At 30.8% G+C, this 21906-nt stretch overlaps 5 protein-coding genes across 7 annotated transcripts; 2 read left to right on the forward strand and 3 right to left on the reverse strand.

The window, feature by feature from the left end:
- Positions 1-238: 238 nt before the first annotated feature.
- Positions 239-1454, forward strand: LOC107019783. The gene has a single exon (XM_015220157.2). The coding sequence runs from the start codon at positions 658-660 to the stop codon at positions 1273-1275; it is 618 nt and encodes a 205-aa protein (XP_015075643.1). The 5' UTR covers positions 239-657; the 3' UTR covers positions 1276-1454.
- Positions 1455-2219: 765 nt separating this feature from the next.
- Positions 2220-5489, reverse strand: LOC107020296 (ferredoxin, root R-B2). 3 transcript variants are annotated; one of them, XM_015220591.2, is made up of 2 exons: positions 5334-5489; positions 2220-2944 (listed from the first exon to the last, which is right to left on the reverse strand). In XM_015220591.2, exon 2 carries the CDS (start codon positions 2934-2936, stop codon positions 2493-2495), a length of 444 nt encoding a protein of 147 aa, XP_015076077.1. In that variant the 5' UTR covers positions 2937-2944; positions 5334-5489; the 3' UTR covers positions 2220-2492. The 3 variants fall into 3 exon arrangements, with proteins under 3 accessions (XP_015076077.1, XP_015076079.1, XP_015076078.1); XM_015220593.2 differs by having other exon boundaries at positions 2220-2938; positions 5334-5473; XM_015220592.2 differs by having other exon boundaries at positions 2220-2969; positions 5334-5473.
- A 1994-nt stretch (positions 5490-7483) lies between these two features.
- Positions 7484-10547, reverse strand: LOC107019155. Its single transcript, XM_015219729.1, has 4 exons — positions 10239-10547; positions 9510-9721; positions 8524-8785; positions 7484-7905 (listed from the first exon to the last, which is right to left on the reverse strand). The coding sequence occupies exons 1-4, from the start codon at positions 10485-10487 to the stop codon at positions 7594-7596; spliced, it is 1035 nt and encodes a 344-aa protein (XP_015075215.1). The 5' UTR covers positions 10488-10547; the 3' UTR covers positions 7484-7593.
- A 3326-nt stretch (positions 10548-13873) lies between these two features.
- LOC107018689 (protein YIPF5 homolog) lies at positions 13874-15019 on the reverse strand. Its single transcript, XM_015219231.2, has one exon. It carries the CDS (start codon positions 14880-14882, stop codon positions 14127-14129), a length of 756 nt encoding a protein of 251 aa, XP_015074717.1. The 5' UTR covers positions 14883-15019; the 3' UTR covers positions 13874-14126.
- Positions 15020-17895: 2876 nt separating this feature from the next.
- LOC107020635 (copper transport protein ATX1-like) lies at positions 17896-20949 on the forward strand. The gene is made up of 3 exons (XM_015221078.2): positions 17896-18079; positions 19868-19943; positions 20653-20949. Exons 1-3 carry the CDS (start codon positions 18071-18073, stop codon positions 20811-20813), a joined length of 246 nt encoding a protein of 81 aa, XP_015076564.1. The 5' UTR covers positions 17896-18070; the 3' UTR covers positions 20814-20949.
- Positions 20950-21906: the final 957 nt, after the last annotated feature.

Genomic DNA, 21906 nt, shown 5'->3' on the forward strand with positions numbered 1-21906 from the left:
TTTTTTTCATCCAAAACCTCATTTAGCCTTGCAAACCTCCAAAATCATGATATATCATTTTTTGTTAATTAAATACCATATGGGAATTAAAAGACCTTCTTATTCTTTTCCTTCACCTACCTACTTTGAAAAAAAAGTCTTCTCCTACCTCCTTCTTCCTTTTATATATATAATCTTACTTTTTATACATCTTTTCCTCTCATACAACACATTCAAAAATTTATTTACAAAGACTAAAGTTTTTTTTTTTCTCATAAAAAGAAAAAGCTTTCTTTCTTCTATATTTCAAGTTCTTGAAATCCCAACAATATTTTTCATGTAAAAGGAGTATACACCTCGAAAAGTCATCAAATCTTAACGTTATTGTTTTCCTTTCCTGTTCAGTATTTTTTATATTTGACCCCAGTCTTTTGGGAACCTTTGATAGAAAGGAGGCTATACGTGAAATTTTAGTGTTCCGTACATGTCTAGTAAAAGAGATTGTACATAAGATCATCAGCATCAGCACCAGCACCAGCAGTACTACTCCTTCTGGGGCGTAGTGTTCCACGTGTAGCAGAAGAAAAAAAGAGATTGTAAACGTCAGACTTTTTCCTTGATTAGAGTGTTTCTAGAAAAAGAGGTTGTACGCGAAATAACACTCAAAATTAAAGTGCTATGTCTCTACAACCTCATGATGATCAAACAAACATTGAAAATCAACAACATGATCATGAGAATTTTTCTTATCATGATCCACCTGAATCATTTTGGCTTTCTAAAGATTCAGAAAGAGATTGGTTTGATCAAAATGCAGCCATGCAAAGAAAATCATCAATGAAATTTGCATTTTCAGGCAAAGCAAATAACAAAAATTCCAAAATATTATTACATAATAATCAAAATCCATCGCTTTTCTCCATTCCCAAGACTCGAAAATCTACCTCGGGGGATGGAAATCCCGGGCGAGTCAACAACAAAGCGGTGAAATCGAAATCCAAATCCCGGTTCAGTAGAAGCCGGTCTGAACCGGGAAGAAAGACATTGAAACAAGTGTTGGTGTCTGAACCGGGTTCACCAAAAGTGTCTTGTACTGGACGGGTTCGCCGGTCCAAGTCAAAGAAAGAGAGTAGGACTATAAGAACCGGGTTTTGGAAAAAAGTTAGGGCGGCTTTGAAAATCCGGTCCGGAGAAAAAGGTGGGGCCGGTGTACAGACTGCTGAACCGGACAGGTCTGAGTCTGGGTCCGGTTCAGCAGGACTGAAGCGATCGACGACTCGTCGATGGTCAGAGTAACAAATTTTTATGCTAGTTTTTGGTATGTTGAATTTTTTTAAATTGTACTTTTTTAAAATTTTATGATAGAGATGATATTTTAATTTATGTTTGAAAAATATTTAGTTGAAATTTTATAAATGTATTTAGTTGTTTTCTTATGAAAGATGCTTAGTTTCTTAGTAGGTGAAAGATTATATTATAAGCCATGTTGGATGTGACTTGGTTTTGGTTGTTAAATTATACAAATTAAAACAACTCCATTTTAGTCACCATTTTTTGTTTCTTTGTTTGTTTGATGTAAGTTTAAATAACAAAATAATGACATTTTTGTATAAAAAATATGTAAATCTTATTACTTTTTCGTAAAAGAATGTCAAAATGAAATCTGATAAAAGTAGAGTGTGTTTACACTTACCCGCTATCTCAGAGGTAGAGAGTGTTTCAAATAAAAAAGTTTTTAATTATTTAGCTTATTTGATATATATTAATTTTGTAATATACTAATCCACTAGCCAGTCAATAAGCTATTTGGCTTATTGGATATATATATCAATTTTATAATAATCTATTATCTAGTTAATAAGCTATCGCTTGGTTCAGTATCTGATTAGTAATTAATGGATGGTGAATTGATGCAATCATTGCAAGCTTCCTTTTTCATTTTCACTCTCCAATAGATATCGATCTCCAATCAAAATGTAACTACGGTAATTTTAAACGGATTAACAATTTACCCAATAAGGAAATTGAGTAATAAGCCCTGCACTAGTAAACCATAACTATAAGGTTTAATCCGTTCACCAACCATTAATCCGATAATGAATAAGTCAATTTTGCGATTAGCTTATCGATTACAGTTCAGTTTTGCACAAACTTAATTGAAAGTCGAAGATAATACTCGAACTTGTACTTAGCACTTTGCGAAAAGGTCTAACTTTGCCCACCGGCATCAGCGACAAGGGAAATTTCGAACCAAAATTATAACAGCAACGACATAAATGAGCCAAACTTTGAGAAGATGACCCCCTAAATTCAATAGTTTTCAAATGGACAATAGTTTAGAGAGCAATATGGTGTTTGCCAAATACTTGAACAAATTGCAACAAGAGTTATGCCATAAACCAGACACAAAATATCACCATCTTAATTTATTTTTGTAATCCGCGTCCACGGCACAAGATTTGTATCGCCCTCGATCTTCAAGGTCCCTCGAAGAGGAATGAACTCGAACATTATTAAACGACGTCTTCTTCCTTGTGTGTGTGAATTACACAGTCGGATCTCGGGTATGAAATACAAGTCAGCAAATAACCCTTCTCCATTTGTTCATCGTCGAGGAATGCACCTTCGGATTGGTCAACTGTTCCAGAAACCAACTGGCCAGCACAGGTACAGCAAGACCCAGCCCTGCATGAGTAAGGCAGCTCCACTCCAGCTTCTTCTGCTTTATCGAGGATGTATTCATCATCGGCGACTTCAATTTCACTCTCTTTACCATCACGGTCAACCAGCTTCACCTTGTATGTTGCCATTGCAGAGACTTTGAAGGAGGACGACAACTTCAAGCCAAACGCTTTAGAAATACTCTTAACGGAACCTAAAGAGACTTGGGACTTGGTAAAGGCAGAGGATCTAATTGATGGTAGCAATGAACCCGAAGGAATGCTTACCGTCGACATACCTGCACCTACGTCGGATTGAGGTAAATTAATCTGTCAACATCATAAACTCTAATGTAACACAATCTTTCGACTAAATACAAAGAAGCATCTGTTGTGTGGATGCGGATGAATAAAAAGTCTAGAATATGGTTATCAAACTCCTTTACTAGGTCACGTCTAATCGATAGTTTTCAAAATCACGCAGAGACAGCATAAGAATAGAAGAGGGTGCATAACATTCTTTTTATGTCATTCCGTTCCCCAAATTCTATTGATTACGTATGTATTAGTAGTCATGAACCAGCAAGTCTTGAATGTCATTAGTAACGAAACATCCCCGGGATACGTCATGCACAGAATGCCAGCAGTAAAGCCCCAAAAGCTTAGTTTTCACAAGTTTGGGTTGCAAGATGACGTTTGAGTTTGGTTTCTTAAATACTGAGCCGATGGAGATGATAATAGCATATTACTAAGTGGTCAGAACCAAACGATTTGTACCTACATTTTCAAACGAATCAAGGAGGAAAAAAGGGTACTAGTTTTGAGAATGATAACAGTAAGAGTATATTTAGAGCCCGTTTGGATGAGCTTAATAAAAGCAGCTTTAAAAAAGTACTTTTGAAAGTGCTGAAACTTATTTTTAAAATAAGCAGTTATGTGTTTGGATAAAAGTGCTGAAGTTGCTATGCCAAACGTGAAAAGAGAAAAATGGAAGAACGAGATGTTAGGGTTATGTTGTAATTTGGAGATTGTATAAAAATATTAAGGGCAAAAAGATAAAAATGTGGTCAACTTAAAACAGCTTATAAGCTAAAAAAAAAAAAGCACCCCTACCCCAGCTTTTAACTTTTGGCTTAAAATAAGTTTTTTTTAACTTAAAATAAGCTATTTTGAGTATTGCCAAACAGCTAAATAAGTCAAAAATCAGCTTTTAAGTCAGTTTGACCAGCTTTTAAGCTGAGCCAAACAGGCTCTTAGTTTCATACTTTACTTGAGATAAAGCACACTAATTTGTAATGTGAATGGGATACCCTACTGCCTACTTCGTAAATTTCGCAGAATCAGACTTGCATAGAATACACGAAATTGTCAGCACAGCTAGGAGGTTATAATCTATCAAGCTTTTGCCGTCACTGCATAGGCTGGTCTACTAAGGGACAGCGTGCGGACACACTCATTCCTTCGTACGTACACATGCTATTAAGAAAAATAAACCTTGGACCTCAATGAACTCCATACGCGCACAGTCAAGAAAAAAGATTTTGAACCTGACTCAACTCCAAAAATTAGCTAAAGATGCGAGGATTATCCAAGACCATTTAAAGATACTACAGTCCATACTGTCACAACCGATATTAGAACATAACAAGCCTCGTACGTCCAAAGTTGGACATCTTGAGCATGGATAGTTTAACATGGGGTCCAACAATGGGCGATCCAATACCATTGGTATTGTACCAAGGATGAGTCTCATAGCATGTTAACAAAAATAGACGTCGGACCTAACTCAATCTTAATTATTCAAGACCATATAAAGCAAGACTGTAAAAAAAGACTAAAACCTTTATCCTCACAACAAATGTAGGACTCTAACCCCTTTCGCTATTGATGGTATTTCAAATATTTGGAGATTATTTCATGTAAGTGCTCCTTTACTAAATTAACTCTTATTACTTCAACTTTATACTTGAAGTTTCACTAAAAAAAACAAACTTTAACAGTGACTTCATGTCCAAACACTACTACTATCTCCAATTCCCTTTTCGACTCCAAATCCTACGTTTTTCGCCTACAACTACAAAAAGATCACCGTAAGATGATCATCACATGGCTATCGTAAACAAATGAAATCAAATGGTTCTATTTCTATATCTTTCCAACTTGCTCTTACGAAACCAAGGTCGAAAAGATTGAAAAAATCAGTCATTCACAACCACTGATGAAGCACAACTCATACTCATAAGCGCCGCGGGCAATGTAACATTATTCTTTACAAAACAACAACATAACCATTGTAATCCCACAAGTGGGGTCTCCCGAGACGATAGACTGTGCACAGACCTTACCCCTACCTCGTCGAGGTCTCTAGACTACCATTATTTGTTAACACATTCATTTAAATCCCAGATCTGTCTCTACCAGTCAAACAACAGAAAAACACTAACAAAGATCCATAATCAAAAAAAATAAAATAAAAGCACCAGTCAAACAACAGAAAAACACTAACAAAGAGCCATAATCAAAAAAAATAAAAGCACACAAAAAAGTAACTTTGATCCAAGAATCAAACACCCATTAAAAAATCAACAAAAACAAACAACCCCACAACCATAGATCAACTAAATCATACAAATCCACAAATAAATCACCAAAACAATCAGCAAAAAAAACAGAGAAAAATTAAAGAAAACTTACAAAAATGATTAACTTTGAATCAAAGATTGAACTTTTCAGCTATTCCTCAAACAAAAGCTTCTCTTTTATGGATCTCTGAATAAATTCCAATACAGAAAAAGAGGTTTTTTTTGTTAAAAACTAAAACTGTGGCAGTGGCAAACAAGTGGAAGAAAGTCAAGAACCAATGGAGCTGTCATGGTCACGTGATCTATGTGGGCCTACGGGTTACATCGCACGTGACTTTGATCTTTTTGGGCCTTTTTGAGGAAGAATTTGCACATAATAGCCAATTTAAGGGGTGATTTACAATAATAGCGCTTGAAAATGAGTGATCTTGAACTTTTTGTCCCGTTTTTCCAAACCGTAGAATAGTGGCTATAATAAAGAGTGTATAAATTTTCTTCTCAGTTGTTTTAAGGATGCGTAAAAATAAATTTACACTCATAATCGATAACATTATATTATTCCCTTTTTTAAAAAAAATTTGAGTAATGAACCATATGCATCATCTATTGTTAGAAAAGAAAAAAATGCAAACAACAACCAGTTCAGACCAAAGCTAACTTGCGATAATATAATTTCATAAATAGAGTTCGAAAAGGATAAAATATATGTAGATTTCATCCTATTTTTGTAGAGTAATAGGCCCTCGATTAAAAAAAATCATTTTTTCAAATAATGATGAAGAAAATGCAAGAGTAAACCACTATAAGAAATATATTAAAGAAATTAAAGAAAAATGCTAACAGTATTAAAAGAAATAAGGAAAACTTACATAAATATATTATAATAAAAAAACATTTATCATTTATAGTAATAATATTTTTTTAGGCAACTTTCACCTATAGCAAATAAAAAATTCATGTTTGTATGCTATAGCAAAGTTTGAATAATTGCGCTCCATAGCAAACATAGAAACTGTATAATTCGCTATACATATACAGTTGAAGCAAATTGTATAAAACGAAGTGTATAAAACAAGAAAGAGAAAGACACTTGGGCAGAGAACTGTATAAAAACGAAGTGTATAAAACGAATTGTATTATTATAAGTGTATAGAACGATTATATACAATTTGAATTTGTATAAAATGAGAAAGAGAGAAAGACAAAAGAGACTTGACAAGGAATATACAATTGAATCGAATTGTATAAAACGAGAAAGATAGAAATTAGATACAATTTAAAAATTGAATAAAACGAGAAAGAGAGAAAGGCAAAAGAAACTGGATAGGGGAGTATTTTTATTGTATAATTATAAATGTATAGGACGAAAATATATGTACTTGCATGTGTATATACAATTTTCTCACGCTTTATACAAACAGAAACGCAATTTATATATTTCGCTTCTGTTTATATAAGTGAGAAAGGCGAGGGTGGCGAGCGAGATTTGGGAGAGTGGCGAGCGAGATCTGGAAGAGGGGAGAGAGGGGAACAAAAATATATGTATTTATATAATTTTCTCTGCTTTATACAATTAGAAACAATTTTTATACACTTGTGTTTGTATAAAAAGTGAGGAAGCGAGCGAGAGATTGGAAGGAAGTGGCGAGCGAGATATTTAGGAAAGAGACACCTGATAATTTTTTGCAAACAATTGCTATGGAGCACAATTAAATCAAACCCTAGCTACTTTATTTATTTCAAGTTATTAATTTGCTATTATATATAATTTTCCTTATAATGCTACGTCACTCTGAAATTAACCCCACATACTCAAACAAACCTAATCAAATATGATTATTTTTTTCTTGAAATTCGATCCATAGATTTTATTATCTTACTTTAATTCATGATTTTGTCTTTTTGTATGTAAAATTGGAATCTTTGTTGGTCCCAAAAATGATTTTTGTATCTTTTTTGACTATTTTTTTAAAAGCAACAATTTTTTTTTTTTTTTTTGGCTCTAATATCATTAATAATTTTTTTAAATTACTATTATAACAATAAAACAACCCATTTCAACTAGTACATCTAACATGTCGAAAATTAAAGTTTGAAACCAATAAAAATATGTTAATTATAATAGCTTTAATTATTCGACTACCAATCTTTAATTATGGATGAATACCTTCATTAGTAGCCCAAAAATTAAAAAGAAACATTTCGATACTAAACTGAATTAATCAAATCCTAAAATAAGTATCAAATTCAAAATACCAAAGAAAAATAAATAAATAGACAATCTTAAGAAAATACATTGTCACATTATTATTATTATTATTATTATTATTAAAATCATAAAAACAATCCAAAGATCCTCTAATTACCATCAATTATTTTTTTTTCTCATGATTTAATAGTGCCTTCCATATATCATATTTTATACTATCATCACCACAAGGAAACAAGTGTCCAGCATCTTGTAATTCATGATAATTTATCCATGGAATTTTTTTTGCAATATAATTTTGTAATTTAACAGACACAATTCCATCTTCAACTCCATGCCATAAATGTATATTTGCATCATTATTATTATTATTAAAAGGATTTTTCATATCCATTGGATCAAATTCTGGTTTACCAAAACCAATAATTAGGTCTCTATGAAGTGACTCAAATTCTCCTTGTTGTGTAACATATGCCTACACATAATTAAAAGAGTATCAAATAATTTACAAATTCTAATATTTACAATCAAAAATTAAAACAAAAAAACAGTTTGATGTACGAAATATTACTATTTATATAGTGTGTGATGAGTAGGAGTGCACCTCAAACCCTAATTAATTGAGTAAATATTACTGACGAATTTAAATGTCTGTAATTTTCTAGTAGTTGAATTTTTTTATCGAGTAAATAGTGTATCGAGGCACAAAGATTTTTTTTTTTTGTAAATATCGTAAGTTGGATAATCATTCAAGAAAATCGGTAGTCTAGTGTGATAGGAGACCTGTCATGCCACATCGTCTTTCCAGTTCTGACAGACAGATGATTTTTCGATTAAAATAATTTTCTGGGAGGGTAGGGTTAGTTAAGTAATTGGATGATTATATATATATAATGACAAAAAACAACGTGATCGATCATTTGAGAAATAATTAACTCAACGAAAAGCTACAATGCTCTTGATACTCCTGCGTCAGATTCTTAAAAAAACATAACTCTCAAAGGACGTTACATGTGCCCGATGATATTTATAAAGAATCTGAACAATAAAAGACGAAGAAAAATAAATAAATTAAAAGGAAAGAATTATGTACCTGTTGAAGTTGCATCTCATCAAGTGAATATGCAATTTTGAGATCTTTTTGGGACAATTTAAATTCCCCAGTAATAACACTAAATCCAGGAAAATATTTTTGTGTATTCCACCAATACATAAGCCATGGGGCATAATATGCAACTTTATAAACCCATTGATCTCTAATTAATTGTTTATCATAAGCTTCTTTTGTTAAATTTGATGGAAATCCTGGCCACCAATAATTAATTGCTGGTGCTAATAATGCAGCTCCTTCTAATCTATGTATACAAAAAAAAAATGTGTAAATATTTGTTACGACGATATGTGTATAAAACTTAAACTCTATAAATATTTTACGCTATCACTGAAATTTAATATATTATAACATGTTATTTTATAATTTAATATGTTATAATATGTTACTTTATGCTATCATATTTATGAGAGTTTACCAAAGAGACTTACTTGTAATTTCGCAAAGTGACCAAAATTCAAAAAATAGCCATTTTCTTTAATTACTTGTAATTGAAAAATAACTATAAATTCAAAAATCATTAAATAATAGCCAATTTTTGAAATTCAAGATATTATCATGAAATTTTTTGAATTTAAAAAAGACGAAACTCTCCAACGCAATATTCTAAATGAATTTCAAGGGACGATTATCTGGAAGTTTCACTTTTCAAAAATTCATAATATATACCTGATTTTTTTCACCTACTTAAGTTCGAAATTCATGAAATTATCATCATTTTTTCCACCTTAAAAGTGGCTATTTCCTAATGAATTTTTAAACAACCTTTACTTTTCAAAAATTGACATGAAAAATGGTTAGTCGATACAATATAATATTCACACACTTTATCTCTCATAGAAATACTTTCCGACACAAGATCCATACTAATCAAACCCCACAACAGATATCGAACCTCGAAAAAACACAAAAAATCAACTAATATAGCAAGAAAATGACATATTAGTAATAGTAAAATTTGATGTTACCTATGAGGTATGTACTTTAGGCAACCCCAAACAAAGTGTGCACCCATTGCAAATCCAATAACATAAAATTTATTTCCAAGTTCCAATTGATCAGCCACTTGTTCAATATCAAGAGCTAAACTTTTAAAACTTCTCTTTGGATGAGGATCACTTTTACCATAACCTGGTCTATCAAATGATACAAAATATACCCCTAGTTCTTCAATTGCTTGCTATGACAAAAAAAACAAAAACAAAACATTAGTCTAATTTGGAATGTAGAAATAATTGAGGGTATTTTTGGTATGAAAAAAAGAAATTGAGGGTATTTTTGGTATGAGAAAAAGAAATTGTGTCTTGAAGACTCTTATGAGACTACCAAAAACTTATCGTTAAAATCGGTTGTATCCAAGTAAGTTCACATATATTTGAAAGAATAATTAAATCTATCTCGCTTCCCTCCAATCTAGCTCTCGTATTTGGTTTTTATTCCCCATACATGTGAATCGCACTAGCTACATAGACAAATCTCACTCACCTCTTTCTCTATTTAAGTGTATCTGGTAACAAAAAAACACGCATGTATGTATATCTGACTTGAATATGAGATAATATTTCAAATAATAAGGAAAATTAATAAATATGATAGGAATGATAATGTAATTAGATAGTTTCTTTTTCACTTTTTTTTTAACGGAAATGACTTCTATCATATCAAACACACTCGAAATAATTCAAATATATACATACCGGAATTATAAGTGAAGCTTCAAATTTGCTACCACCAAAGCTATGAACATATATAACATTATACTTTGCAATATTTTTTGGCACACCATATTCTTTATACACCAAATTTCTTCCATCTCTTAGCTTGATTTTTGGTGTTTGTGATGGAACACCAGCAGTACTACAACTTCTTGGAGGAGGGGGAATAATAGCTCGATAAATTATCGATAAAAGTACAACTGGTAAAGCCAAGAGTACAACTCTCTTCATCGCAAACACGAATAATTACTAATAATAGCAAAGTTTTTGAAACAATTTAACATAAATTGCTAGTAACACAAATGTGTTTGTCTAATATATAATAATAGCAAAGTTTTGGTAGTGGGAGTACGTAAAAAGAGTCAGTAAATGCCCCCACCACTATGCGTCGATCGATGTTTATTAATCTGACTAATTTAGATTCATATCGCGTGTAGGGGCGGAGTCATTTTGGTACAAGAGGGTTTATTCGAATTTTTTTTGACGGAAAATTATACTACTATTTATACATGGTTAAAATAATATTTTATGTATATATAGTAGATGTTGAACTTTCTTCAGCTATTTCGTGTGTCTATTTTTACGAATTTTTTGAACCCCCTTATTGAAAATCCTGACTCCGCCACTATGCACGCGTAAGTTATATTTAAAAGAAGAATGTTCCTTATATAATTAGGATTATTTTTTTTTCAATTTTCAGTACTTGAATTTGAAACTATCAATTAAAACTAGAGAAGTCGATTCTATTAATCTCACCACGTCCTTGATGGTTTGATCAGGAGGGTGGAGGCTAGAGTATACACATATTTTATCATCACCTTGTGAAGATGAAAAAATTATATTCGAATGATCTTGGCTTTAGTATATCAAATCCAAACAAAAGATAAAAAGACATGTCTTTATTAAGAAAAGTAGTGCAAATCTACAAGAAATCAGAGAAATACTAACAAACATTAAAATAGTGTGATAATCGAAAAATATAATAAATGATAAAAATTACATGAATACGACCGATACTATGACTACTATTTCTTTACCCTAATACACGACATTTAATTTTTTTAATCTAAAATTTTTTCCTCGATAATATAAAATTGTAATATGTCATTGATAGTACTAAACATTATAATCAAATATTTGTTGCTTTCTTTGATAGACGTACCGTTCATCAAAATTAAATAATTAATTCATTTTTTTTTAAAAAAAGATTTAAATCTTCTTTGAAAAGAATTCTTATCTGGAGGACTGATTGATTGCACGCTGTTCAACAAAACATTCAAATATTTAGAAAAAGTGTTATAAGTGAAAATTTTACTCATTATTTCAATATGATAAAAAAAATATAATTTTTAAAACATTAATTAAAATTTATATAATATGAATCCAGAAAGTAATATTTCATTTCTTTTTAGTATTTATAGAGTTAAAGTTTCATTTCATTGTCATTTTGCTCTTGTCTCTTAGTTTTTTTTTTTTTACTTTTCGAAATGATGACTAATTATACACACAGAAATAATTGGCAACGACAATAATTTGTGATAGCATAATTATTAATCCTACTTTATGTTTTTTTTTTCTTTTTCATCATTTACATGTAGGAAAGAAAATAGTATTCGAATCAATTTATACACACTTCGATAATTTTATTGGGTACGTATTGCCTCCCAAATAACATGCATGTTTACCAAATAATTTTCAACGCGAAAACTCTAGTTTACAAATATTTATAATGGTACAATAGTAACGTAACCTATCCAATATATTATTGTAAGTGAGGTCTAAAAAAATATAAAGTGTGTGTGTGCATCTTACATCGAGATTTATTTTTTAACTGATAGACCCTCAACTCGATTAATGGATAAATATATTCTTTTCATATTCGTAATGAATCTACGATACATATATAATTTGTACTTCAGATTCTCTTGCTATATATATATGAAAATCGTTAAATAATATATATGTATATTTAGTTATTGTTATCATATTAGCTAGTTGATTAAGGTTGATGCAGGAAATAATAAACTTCAAATCCTTAATTCAATCGTGATTAACTCAAAAATTAATTTGAGAAATGAAGTTTATTGACATACTTCTAGAAGTGTACCAACTAAAAATTAAGTAACTAAAAAAAAAGAAAAAGAATGAAGATTTAATAATTCAGGTGATATATATAAACAGATGAATATGGAAAACAAGAAATATAATTTTTTACTACCATTTGGTACTAGTGATATATCTTTTATTTATATTTGCATTTTCTATTCAATAATAACTTATGATTAATTTCATAAGATTTATAATTTCAATAAGTTAAAATGTGATTAGGTGAAATAAGCTATTTTTCTCATCGTATAAGTTAATTATTGGATGTAGATGTTGTGCACGAGCAACACGTGGATCTTGGACGCAATTTTTAGGTGACCTCAGAGATAGAGAAATTATTTATAAAACGAAAAAAAGGATCATATTTGTCCCAGTACTTGTTAGGATCGAATTCACGCACACACGCTTGATGAATGAAGAAAATAAGAATTTTCAAGAGAATGAGATGAGAGATTTAGAGAGAGAAAGAGAAAAACTAATATTTCGTGGAACACCCCGTGAGTAAACTTCCACGGCGGTAGGGTACATATATTAATAAATCAGAGTATTTTTTGGTTACAGAGAATAAATGGAGAATAAATAGTAAAGCCTAAAATTTAGGTCGAGGCGCTGCCCCGAACCCCTCCTTCGGATGGGGGGTTCCCGCCCCCCATAACCCCCTGGCAACCTCACCGCGGAGGTTAAACCGCGTAAACAGTCATGTATATATTAATCAGGCTCCACAACCTAACAGTACTATCCGAAATTGAGCAATACTAGACGAAAAACTTAAGAGTTCTGGTTAAGATTCAGCTCAACAATGACAGTTCGATGCACAAAGACACTAACTCACAACTGAAATCAGCAAGTTATGAGAAGAAGAACAGATTTTCAATGTAACCCCCATTGACATGCTCAGAAAAACCTGATACATTCTTTTGAATATTAACTAACAGCAAACTTTGTTCATCTCATGATTGAGAAAAACAAACTACTGAGATAAACTAACAGCAAACTTTGCTTTATCCAAGTCTTCATCTCATGATTGAGATAAACTACATTTGAAACTGATTCATCGACAGAAGTTGGCCACCAATTCGATCTCCATAACCCATCTTAGATCCATATCTAAACTAAGAAGTTACTTCTAGTTGATACAACAAGACACTAGAAATCTTTTGAAAGTTGAGGATTGTCGATTCAAAGCTCCATCGTCTCATCCAAAAGGCATATGATCTGCTTTAGTTAGTCTAAGAAACCATTCTTTAGTATGAAGTCAGTCTCGTATGTTTAGATATTCGCGGACTCACTTCCACTTTACCATACCTTCTGAACATGAGGCACTCTATCATCCCTATTTTCAATCAAATTCTCTAACATCAAACAGGATAATCGAAGTGACAAGAACATCTATCACCCTGTTTTCTATATCCTTATAGACACACCTTCCCCTGGTTTTCGTGACAATGTACATATCACAAAAGCAAAATGGAGTATAACATCAAGACATGTTAACAACAACACAACAAACGTCCTTCGTAATCTTTTCACATAAACACGATAACCATACAAATTCGAAAACCAAAATGCTTTTTGCACAACATGATAACCATCTTGATTCACAAAAAGTTTATATCTTTCAACAGATAACAACCAAGCCAGAAGAGATCAATTAAATACCGTTAAATTAACACTGCATAATCAAGTTTCCTACTCAGTAGCTAAGACAGAGAATCGAATCAGTGCAGGCTGCAAAATGCCAACTTTTTTTCAGTTCTGCAAACATCAAAATATCACTAGCAGAGAGAAAAGCATGTAAATTAAGAAACAAGCGTACGCAATAAGCCCTCGATGTTCATCTCCATACGAAGCCAGCTCAACCAGAAGCCTTGTGCAAACCCGTGTTGACCATACAACAAAAACTCCGGTTAGCACCTTGATCACCAATCCACCAGGCAAAAACAGTGATAGCGCGGATAATATCACAATGGGCAACATACAATAACCGATCAAGCTAACACATCTGTACAAATTCAAGTTCCCATTTCGACCAGCGAGCATATTAAACACTACATATAGAAACATCGAAGCCATTACAACCCATCCCAGTATTATCCCAAAATGGATCTTTCCAGCTAGCAATTGAAACAATCCAAACGCCATTAGAAATATAAATGGTCCAGAAAGGTCACCATCTTCGTGAAGATCTGGTTTGATTCGAAATGGGTTGAGAATTGAAAGAGTCTTCTGGTAAATTTGCTTTGTATTAATCCCAAGCTCCTCTAATAGCGGCGGCTCATCTTCAAATCCAATTGATCCACCGCCGCCGCCGATGGTGGCGGAGGCAAACTGGGGAGTTGAAAATGAAGTTGATGCAGCTGCTGATCCAATGTCGAATGACATGAAAGGTATTCCAGGGTTTGAAGATCTCGGCGGCTGAAAAGGAGCCGTCGGTGGATTAGCCGGAGGACGGCGTTGCTGTACACTGGGGTTACCATCGGAGGGGAATATCACCGGAGGAACGTTGAATTGTTTCGCCATTGATCGGAGATCTGAAAATTGCAGAAAATTAGGGGTTTTGAGAGAGTGTGAAAATGAAATTTGGGGATTGGAAGAGGAGAAGGAAATGAATATGACCCGAAATTTGAAGGTTCGGGTCGTCTCGACACACTGTTCAATTTTATTTACTTATTTAATGTATATTTATTTTATTATATTTTTTATTTATATCCATTTTTAAATATATGATGTTTGAAATTATGTCGGACAAAATTTAATTTTAGAAATAGTGTATGTCGTTATAAATATTTAAAGTTCAGATGGTAAAAATTTATTTGAATTGTTTGCACGTACGATTGAAGTATGAGGAAGAATAACTGAAGTCAAATAAAAATAATCGAACTTCAGTTATATATACATGAATTTTGGTCATATTTAATAGCACTACATTAGATTTTTAACGATAATATTGTCGTTAAATAATAAATATATATATTTTTAACGGCAATTATTAGTGACAGACATATTAATACTTTTTATAAATGTTACTAAAACATATAAGGACATTGAATCTAATGATAATAAATTAACGTTGATAAAAAAGTTATTTTTATTTGTATTGAGGCTTTACGTATCTTTCTTTTTGTTTTTCATATTTGCATTAAAATTCAATAATATTCGTATTTGTTTCAAAGAATTCCACCTTAGAAGGCAAAAATACTTCTTAACAAATGCAATTTCATACCCTGATTTCAGATAATGTGATGATGGTTGAGTGTATCTCTCTAAATAACGTCAGAAATTTTAATCTTATATTTTTTCATTCTAAATGTTCGTGTGACATTTTAATATTGACAAAAGTATATTATTGTCACATTATACATTATGTTATGTCTATTGATGGATATTTATATTTGTGATATATTACACCAACACTAAATATGGACAACACCTCTCTAAATGGTTATTTGATAACATTTTTGGAATTTAGTTAATATAATTTTTAAAGTTTAACGTGTTCTGTCATAAAAACCTAAAGATCAAATTAGTCAAATTTATGTGTATTCTCTTCCTTTGTTTTCTTTTTTATTTATTTTTATATTTAATTATTACTTTATTTGTTTGCATTTATTTTTTTATTATTTTAAAGTATTTTTTTACGTTTTGCTAGTCACTTTTAATCTATTAACATAAGATAATTATTGATTTTCGATTTTATACTCTACATTAATTACTTATGCACTAAATTATTATCAAGATCTAAACCATTAACTAATTAATATGACATATCTAGAGAGTATTCTGTGTTCATGTAAATTCATGCTTTCTTCTCAAAATAAATATAAAATCTCTGAATTTATGCTCGAAATATCATATAATGCGATGATAATGTGAGGTACCTCCTTAGTGAAGTTTGAAATTTAATTTTTATATCTTATTTATTTCTTAAACGTATGTAACACCTTTCTAAATAATTATTGATAACATTTTTGGCGCTTTAATTAATTTACTTTTTTTTTGCTTTAACTTTTACAAAATTTTCACCTATTACATTATTTTTTATTTATTTATAATTAAAACTAAATATGTATGATAAAACTAGTTGTGCTCGATAATATATCATACAATCAATCTCAATACCGTAGACATTGAAGAATTATTTAAGCCTATAATTTTAATAGTTTGACGAATTATTGACAAGTCTAAATATTAAAATAATCAAATTTATATCTTAAATTCATCTTTTCATCAAATGCTCTCATTCTTTTGAAATCCTAAATTATACACCTCTAATTATATTATATTGTTTTGATAAATACGTATAATATTTAAATAAATTATACTACTCTATCATTTTTCATCATTACATAAAATCAAACACCAACAATTTGAAACATAAAACTTACAATAGAAGTATCGTATATGAATTTAGAATTATTACATAATAAACCAAAATAAAAAATAATAACACGAAATTCATTCTAAAATGAAACCATTTATCATTACATAAGAATAAATTTAATAATATCATATAATAAAAAATATTTTTTACTTTCTATATAATCAAAAGATAAAATATTCACATACAAATATGTAACAAGTTGTTAAAGATTCCAAAATATGTGAAATAATGATAAATTTATGGTCCAAAAAAAGTTTCTTTTAACTCCCTAATAAAATGGAGAATAAGAATATTTTTATTTATTATTTATATATATTTTATATATATCCACGACTTTGTACTGCATGAAGTAGTACATGTACTACCATAGAAAATTCAATAATATTAGGATAATTGTACTGCTTTAAACTTTGATCTAAAAAATATTACTTATAACTGACCTTATTTAGTTATTCATTTTAAAAATAACACACATATTAAGATAGATAGTAATAATTAATATAGTAAAGTTATAGTTTTATCTTTATTAATTATAATTTTAAAAATAATGAATTAAAATTTTGAATTTTTCAAAAAATTTAAATGAGAGTTATAATATAAATTCTTTTTTTGTCCTTCTTAATTTGTCAAATGGACAAATAAATAGATACAAGAAATATGGACACATAAATAGGAACAGAGGGAGTATAATATAAAAAAGTTAATGTTTTTACTTTATAAAAATATAAAAAAAAAGTCTTTATCTTTCTTGAAAAATTTTATCTATTTATCAAAACGCAACTCAATTATAAATCATGATTAAATTTAGTTTGAAAAAAAAGAAAAGTATAATTACAATTTTTCTTAAAGAGATTTAAAATAGACAAATTAGACTAAAAAAGTTCATTAACTATTATTTAAACTTAATAATATAATTTAACTAGGTATAAAATAATGTAATTTTTTATTAAAAGGAGTTTGATTGTTCGAATAAACCCTACCTCATATTGGCTCCGCTTCTCGAAAAATGAATAATTTATAGTTGAATATATTTTAATAAATAACAAATAATAATTAAAAAATAGAAAAAGTAAGTATGTGATTATTTAAATAGACAACTCAAAAAGCCATATATTTTAGATGCGTTTTTGATCTTTCGAAATTTTTTTAAAAAAAAAACACAAAGAATCTATTTTTTTTCTTCATTTTTTCTTTGTATAATTAGCAGCCTTTTCACACCTCTCAAATCACAGAAAATCAAAAGGTCAATTTTTTTCTCTCAAACTTTGTATATCACCAATTTTTTTCTTGAAAAACCTCACAAGTTTCTTCTCAATTCAATCTCATCATGTCTCAGGTACTTTGAATTTACTTTCCTTTTTTTGAAATTTTGAATCTTTGATATGTTATATGAATTGGGCATTTTTCAAAACATGATTTTGAATTGATTATATGAAGGGATTGATGGATTTTGCATTGTTTGTGGGGATTTTGATTTGGGTTGTTTTTGTTTTAGCTGAATGTAAAAGGGGTTTGAATGAATTTGTTGTTAATGGGTAGAAAATCCCTAATTAGTTTGAGATTCAGGTGTAGCTCATTGATTGATTGATTGAATGTGGGGTGAGGGGTGGGGGTGCTGGTATATCGGAAACAACCTCTACGCCTCTCAAGGTAGGGGTATGGTTTGTGTCCTACCCTCCACGGACCTCGCGAGTTTTACTATTTTCTTTTGATTTTCCGTTATTTAAATCGTCTGTCTCCGTCACTTGTAGTTATTTATCATTCAATGAATGACTGATAAAGGATCCATTGATATTATCTAATCCAATTAGGATTACATTGGGTATGTTGTTGTCTATGATATGTAAAGAAGCTAAGTTCAACATTCAAGTTTTTGTTTTTGATGGTATTGTTGAAGGGTTTGATAAGATTTGCTTGTTTAATAGGAATTTGATCTTTGTTGTTCTTGTTTTAGCTTAAAAGATGTGTGCTTGGAATATTTTTTTGTTTTAATTGGAAAAAAATTGAAGCTTTACATGATTTTTGAGCTTCAACTGTTTGAAGATGGATGAGTTTGTTTGTTTACTACTGTGCCTGGTGTGAGCTAGATCAACAGGTCTGTTAACGAGTGCAGTGATCGTTTCAATAATTTATGGAATAGTTTAATTATTCCTTTTAGATGTAATGATAGTTTGATGACTTGATCATCTTCCTTATAAATTGGTTGATTGATTATGAGTGTTTTTTCCTTTCGTTGCGATGTTTAGGCTTCCGTTTTTCCTCTTCCATATGTACAGAAACTAAGTTCAACAGTAGAATCTTGTTTTGATGATAATTTGAAGTTATTTTGTTGAAGGGCTTGATTAGATTTTGATCTGGGTGATTCTTGTTTTAGCGGAAAATCCATGGGCTCGGTATATTTGTTTTGCTTAACGGGGAAAAAATGAAACTTTACATGATTTTGAGCTATAAATGTTTGATGATGGATGAATGTGTATGTTTACAACTATGAGTGGCTTTACTAGCAAAGAAGATCCATGGGGTTTGCTTAGCTAAATTCAAGAATGCAATAGCTATTTGAGTATTTTCCTCATTAATGAGCTAGTTTAATACATTACCTTCTGTTTTTGGTGAATATTTATTTCAGATTAGATATCTAAAGATCTACGTTATCCTTTTCTTGAATTTTTCTGGTTTAAGAGTTGGTCCAAGTCATCCCTTGAGTGGCTAAGTATCATTGTTGATCTAGAATAGAATGAAAAATCCCCTTTGTGGATTTGCATCAATGAGGGAGATCTTTCAGTAGTATCATAACAGAACTGAATTTACTGATTCAGAAGAGTGCTTTTATAATAAGTGTCTTTCAGAGAAACGAAATATGAATTAATTGATTGAATTTGAATGAATGAAATCTTTGTTTTTTGATCTGGGGTTTGGTTTGGGGGGTTGGGGGAGGAACAGTTTGTGTGAGTGTTGCGACTCCGTTGAAACCTTTAAAATGTAAGTATTAGGCAACAGCTTCATGATATGCTGCCTAACAGCCTAAGTGATGATTGTGCTATTTGGTTATGATTTATGCTATCATAACTCTACATCTCCGCAACTGTCAATTTAACACCAATATTTTTACCCCTTGTGCTAGCAGACTGTCGTTCTCAAGGTTGGCATGTCATGCGAAGGCTGTGTTGGTGCTGTGAAAAGGGTTTTGGGGAAAATGGAAGGTAAACAATTTTACTTCAAGAGTCCTAGTGCTTTACAACATTTAACTTTACAGTATTGCCTTTCTCATAAATCCTTTGTACAAATAGAACATATTACTTCTCGGTTTCACAGAATGATACTTTTCTGTATTTATATGCTTTCGACTTTGAGCTTCTTATTTTATTCTTAATGACATGCTCTTCTAGTCACGTGCCAATCAAAACACCGCCGTATATAATGAAATTAGAGAGTGAAGATCATTGTTCTGATTTTATGGACGCATCTATTGTGGTCTCCCATCACGGCTACACAGTTTTGGTTCATCCATGTTTGAGTAAACTGTGAAATGGTTATTGCTAGTCTATTCCACAAGTAGTAGTGTAAGACCTGGTCAAGAAAGCTCTTCGAGAGTGGTCATTTCTTTCTCACTCTACCACATGTAATTAACTGCACCATAAACGGTTGGAATAGCTTCAATAAGTCACTGAACAAGACATCCCAAACATTCCTTCCTTCGACTGCTAACTCCGTGACTAATAACTAACGATAGTCTGAGTTGCTTATTTGCTTATTGTTCTGATAACAGATAAAATATTAAGAAAAGGCGATGACATGAATTGACATGTTAGGTCCTCATATCGTTTATGTATTCTAGTTTCTGCAACCTAACAAATTTGCTCTGGTATTGACTAATATATCGACTCATGTCTTCTTCATAATCATATTCAGGTGTAGAAACTTTCGACATTGATCTGAAGGAGCAAAAGGTGACCGTGAAGGGCAATGTTCAACCAGACGCTGTTCTCAAGACTGTGTCAAAGACTGGAAAGCCAACATCTTTCTGGGAAGCAGGCGAATCGGCTCAAACAGAAGCTGTTAGTACAGCTTGATGGTGTGTATAATGACTTGGAATTGTATGTTAAGGCTTGAGCAATATATGACTTTATCAAGAATTCTCCTATGTAATAGTTTGAAATCAGAATTGCAATAAGTTGTTTGAGAATTTTAGTGTTGTTTTCTATGATATTGATGGCTAGTACATTGATGCAGGTCTGCTCAATGCCCTCTAAAAACGAGGCATACGTCTTAGGCCCTCAAATTCGAAAGACTCAATTTTAGAAATAATAAAATTATTATCAACTTGTTACAACCCGGCTTCTCGAGTCATGATGACACCAATCAGTACGACAAATAATGAGTACAAGGGTAGGATCAACACTAACAATAAGAAAAAACAGAAACGGAAGCAAACTAAAAACTATATACAATGGAAACCCTTCCAGAATGTAGAAGTCACGAGTACAAAGTTGTTTAATACGAACAAATACAAGTATCAGATGTTGGAAGTTTGATATTTTTAATATTTTACGAAAGAAAAATATTTTATCATATCATAGAAATTATTATATTTTAATTACTATACATAAGTTTTTAACAATAAAAAAGAAATTAGCTATAAAAAGTATACATATAAAGAAAAATACTACAAAATGTCACATTACTTACCCTTTGACATGTTAATCAAGTTACTTATAATTGTCAACCTAATAAATTCTAATGATAGTACAATTATAATATCTATGTATATAACTTAAAATTTATTTATTATCAGAAAAATGTCAAGACTTTATAAAACTTATAATAATGAGTTGACATTCAAATATTTTCTATAAAATAACAACATAGTGGCTAGTGGCTACCAAGTAACTACTAATAAAATAAAAAACCATACTCAAACTTCAATTGGGATTTATTTATCCATTTTCATCACTTAAGATGCTACCAACTATTCCAAAAAAAACAACTACATAGTATACTAAACTTTTTTGTTTATCCATTAAGAAATATATTTAACTTATACATACTGACCGTATAATTAACCTATTGTAGCCTATAGGAGGTTACTTGCCTTATTTCACAGGTTACTAGTCACACTTATTATGGACTATTACATGTAGTTTAACTCGAAAAAAATATGAGTCT

Source organism: Solanum pennellii, chromosome 5 (assembly GCF_001406875.1).
Source record: "Solanum pennellii chromosome 5, SPENNV200".
In the NCBI taxonomy this organism is placed as follows: Eukaryota; Viridiplantae; Streptophyta; class Magnoliopsida; order Solanales; family Solanaceae; genus Solanum; species Solanum pennellii.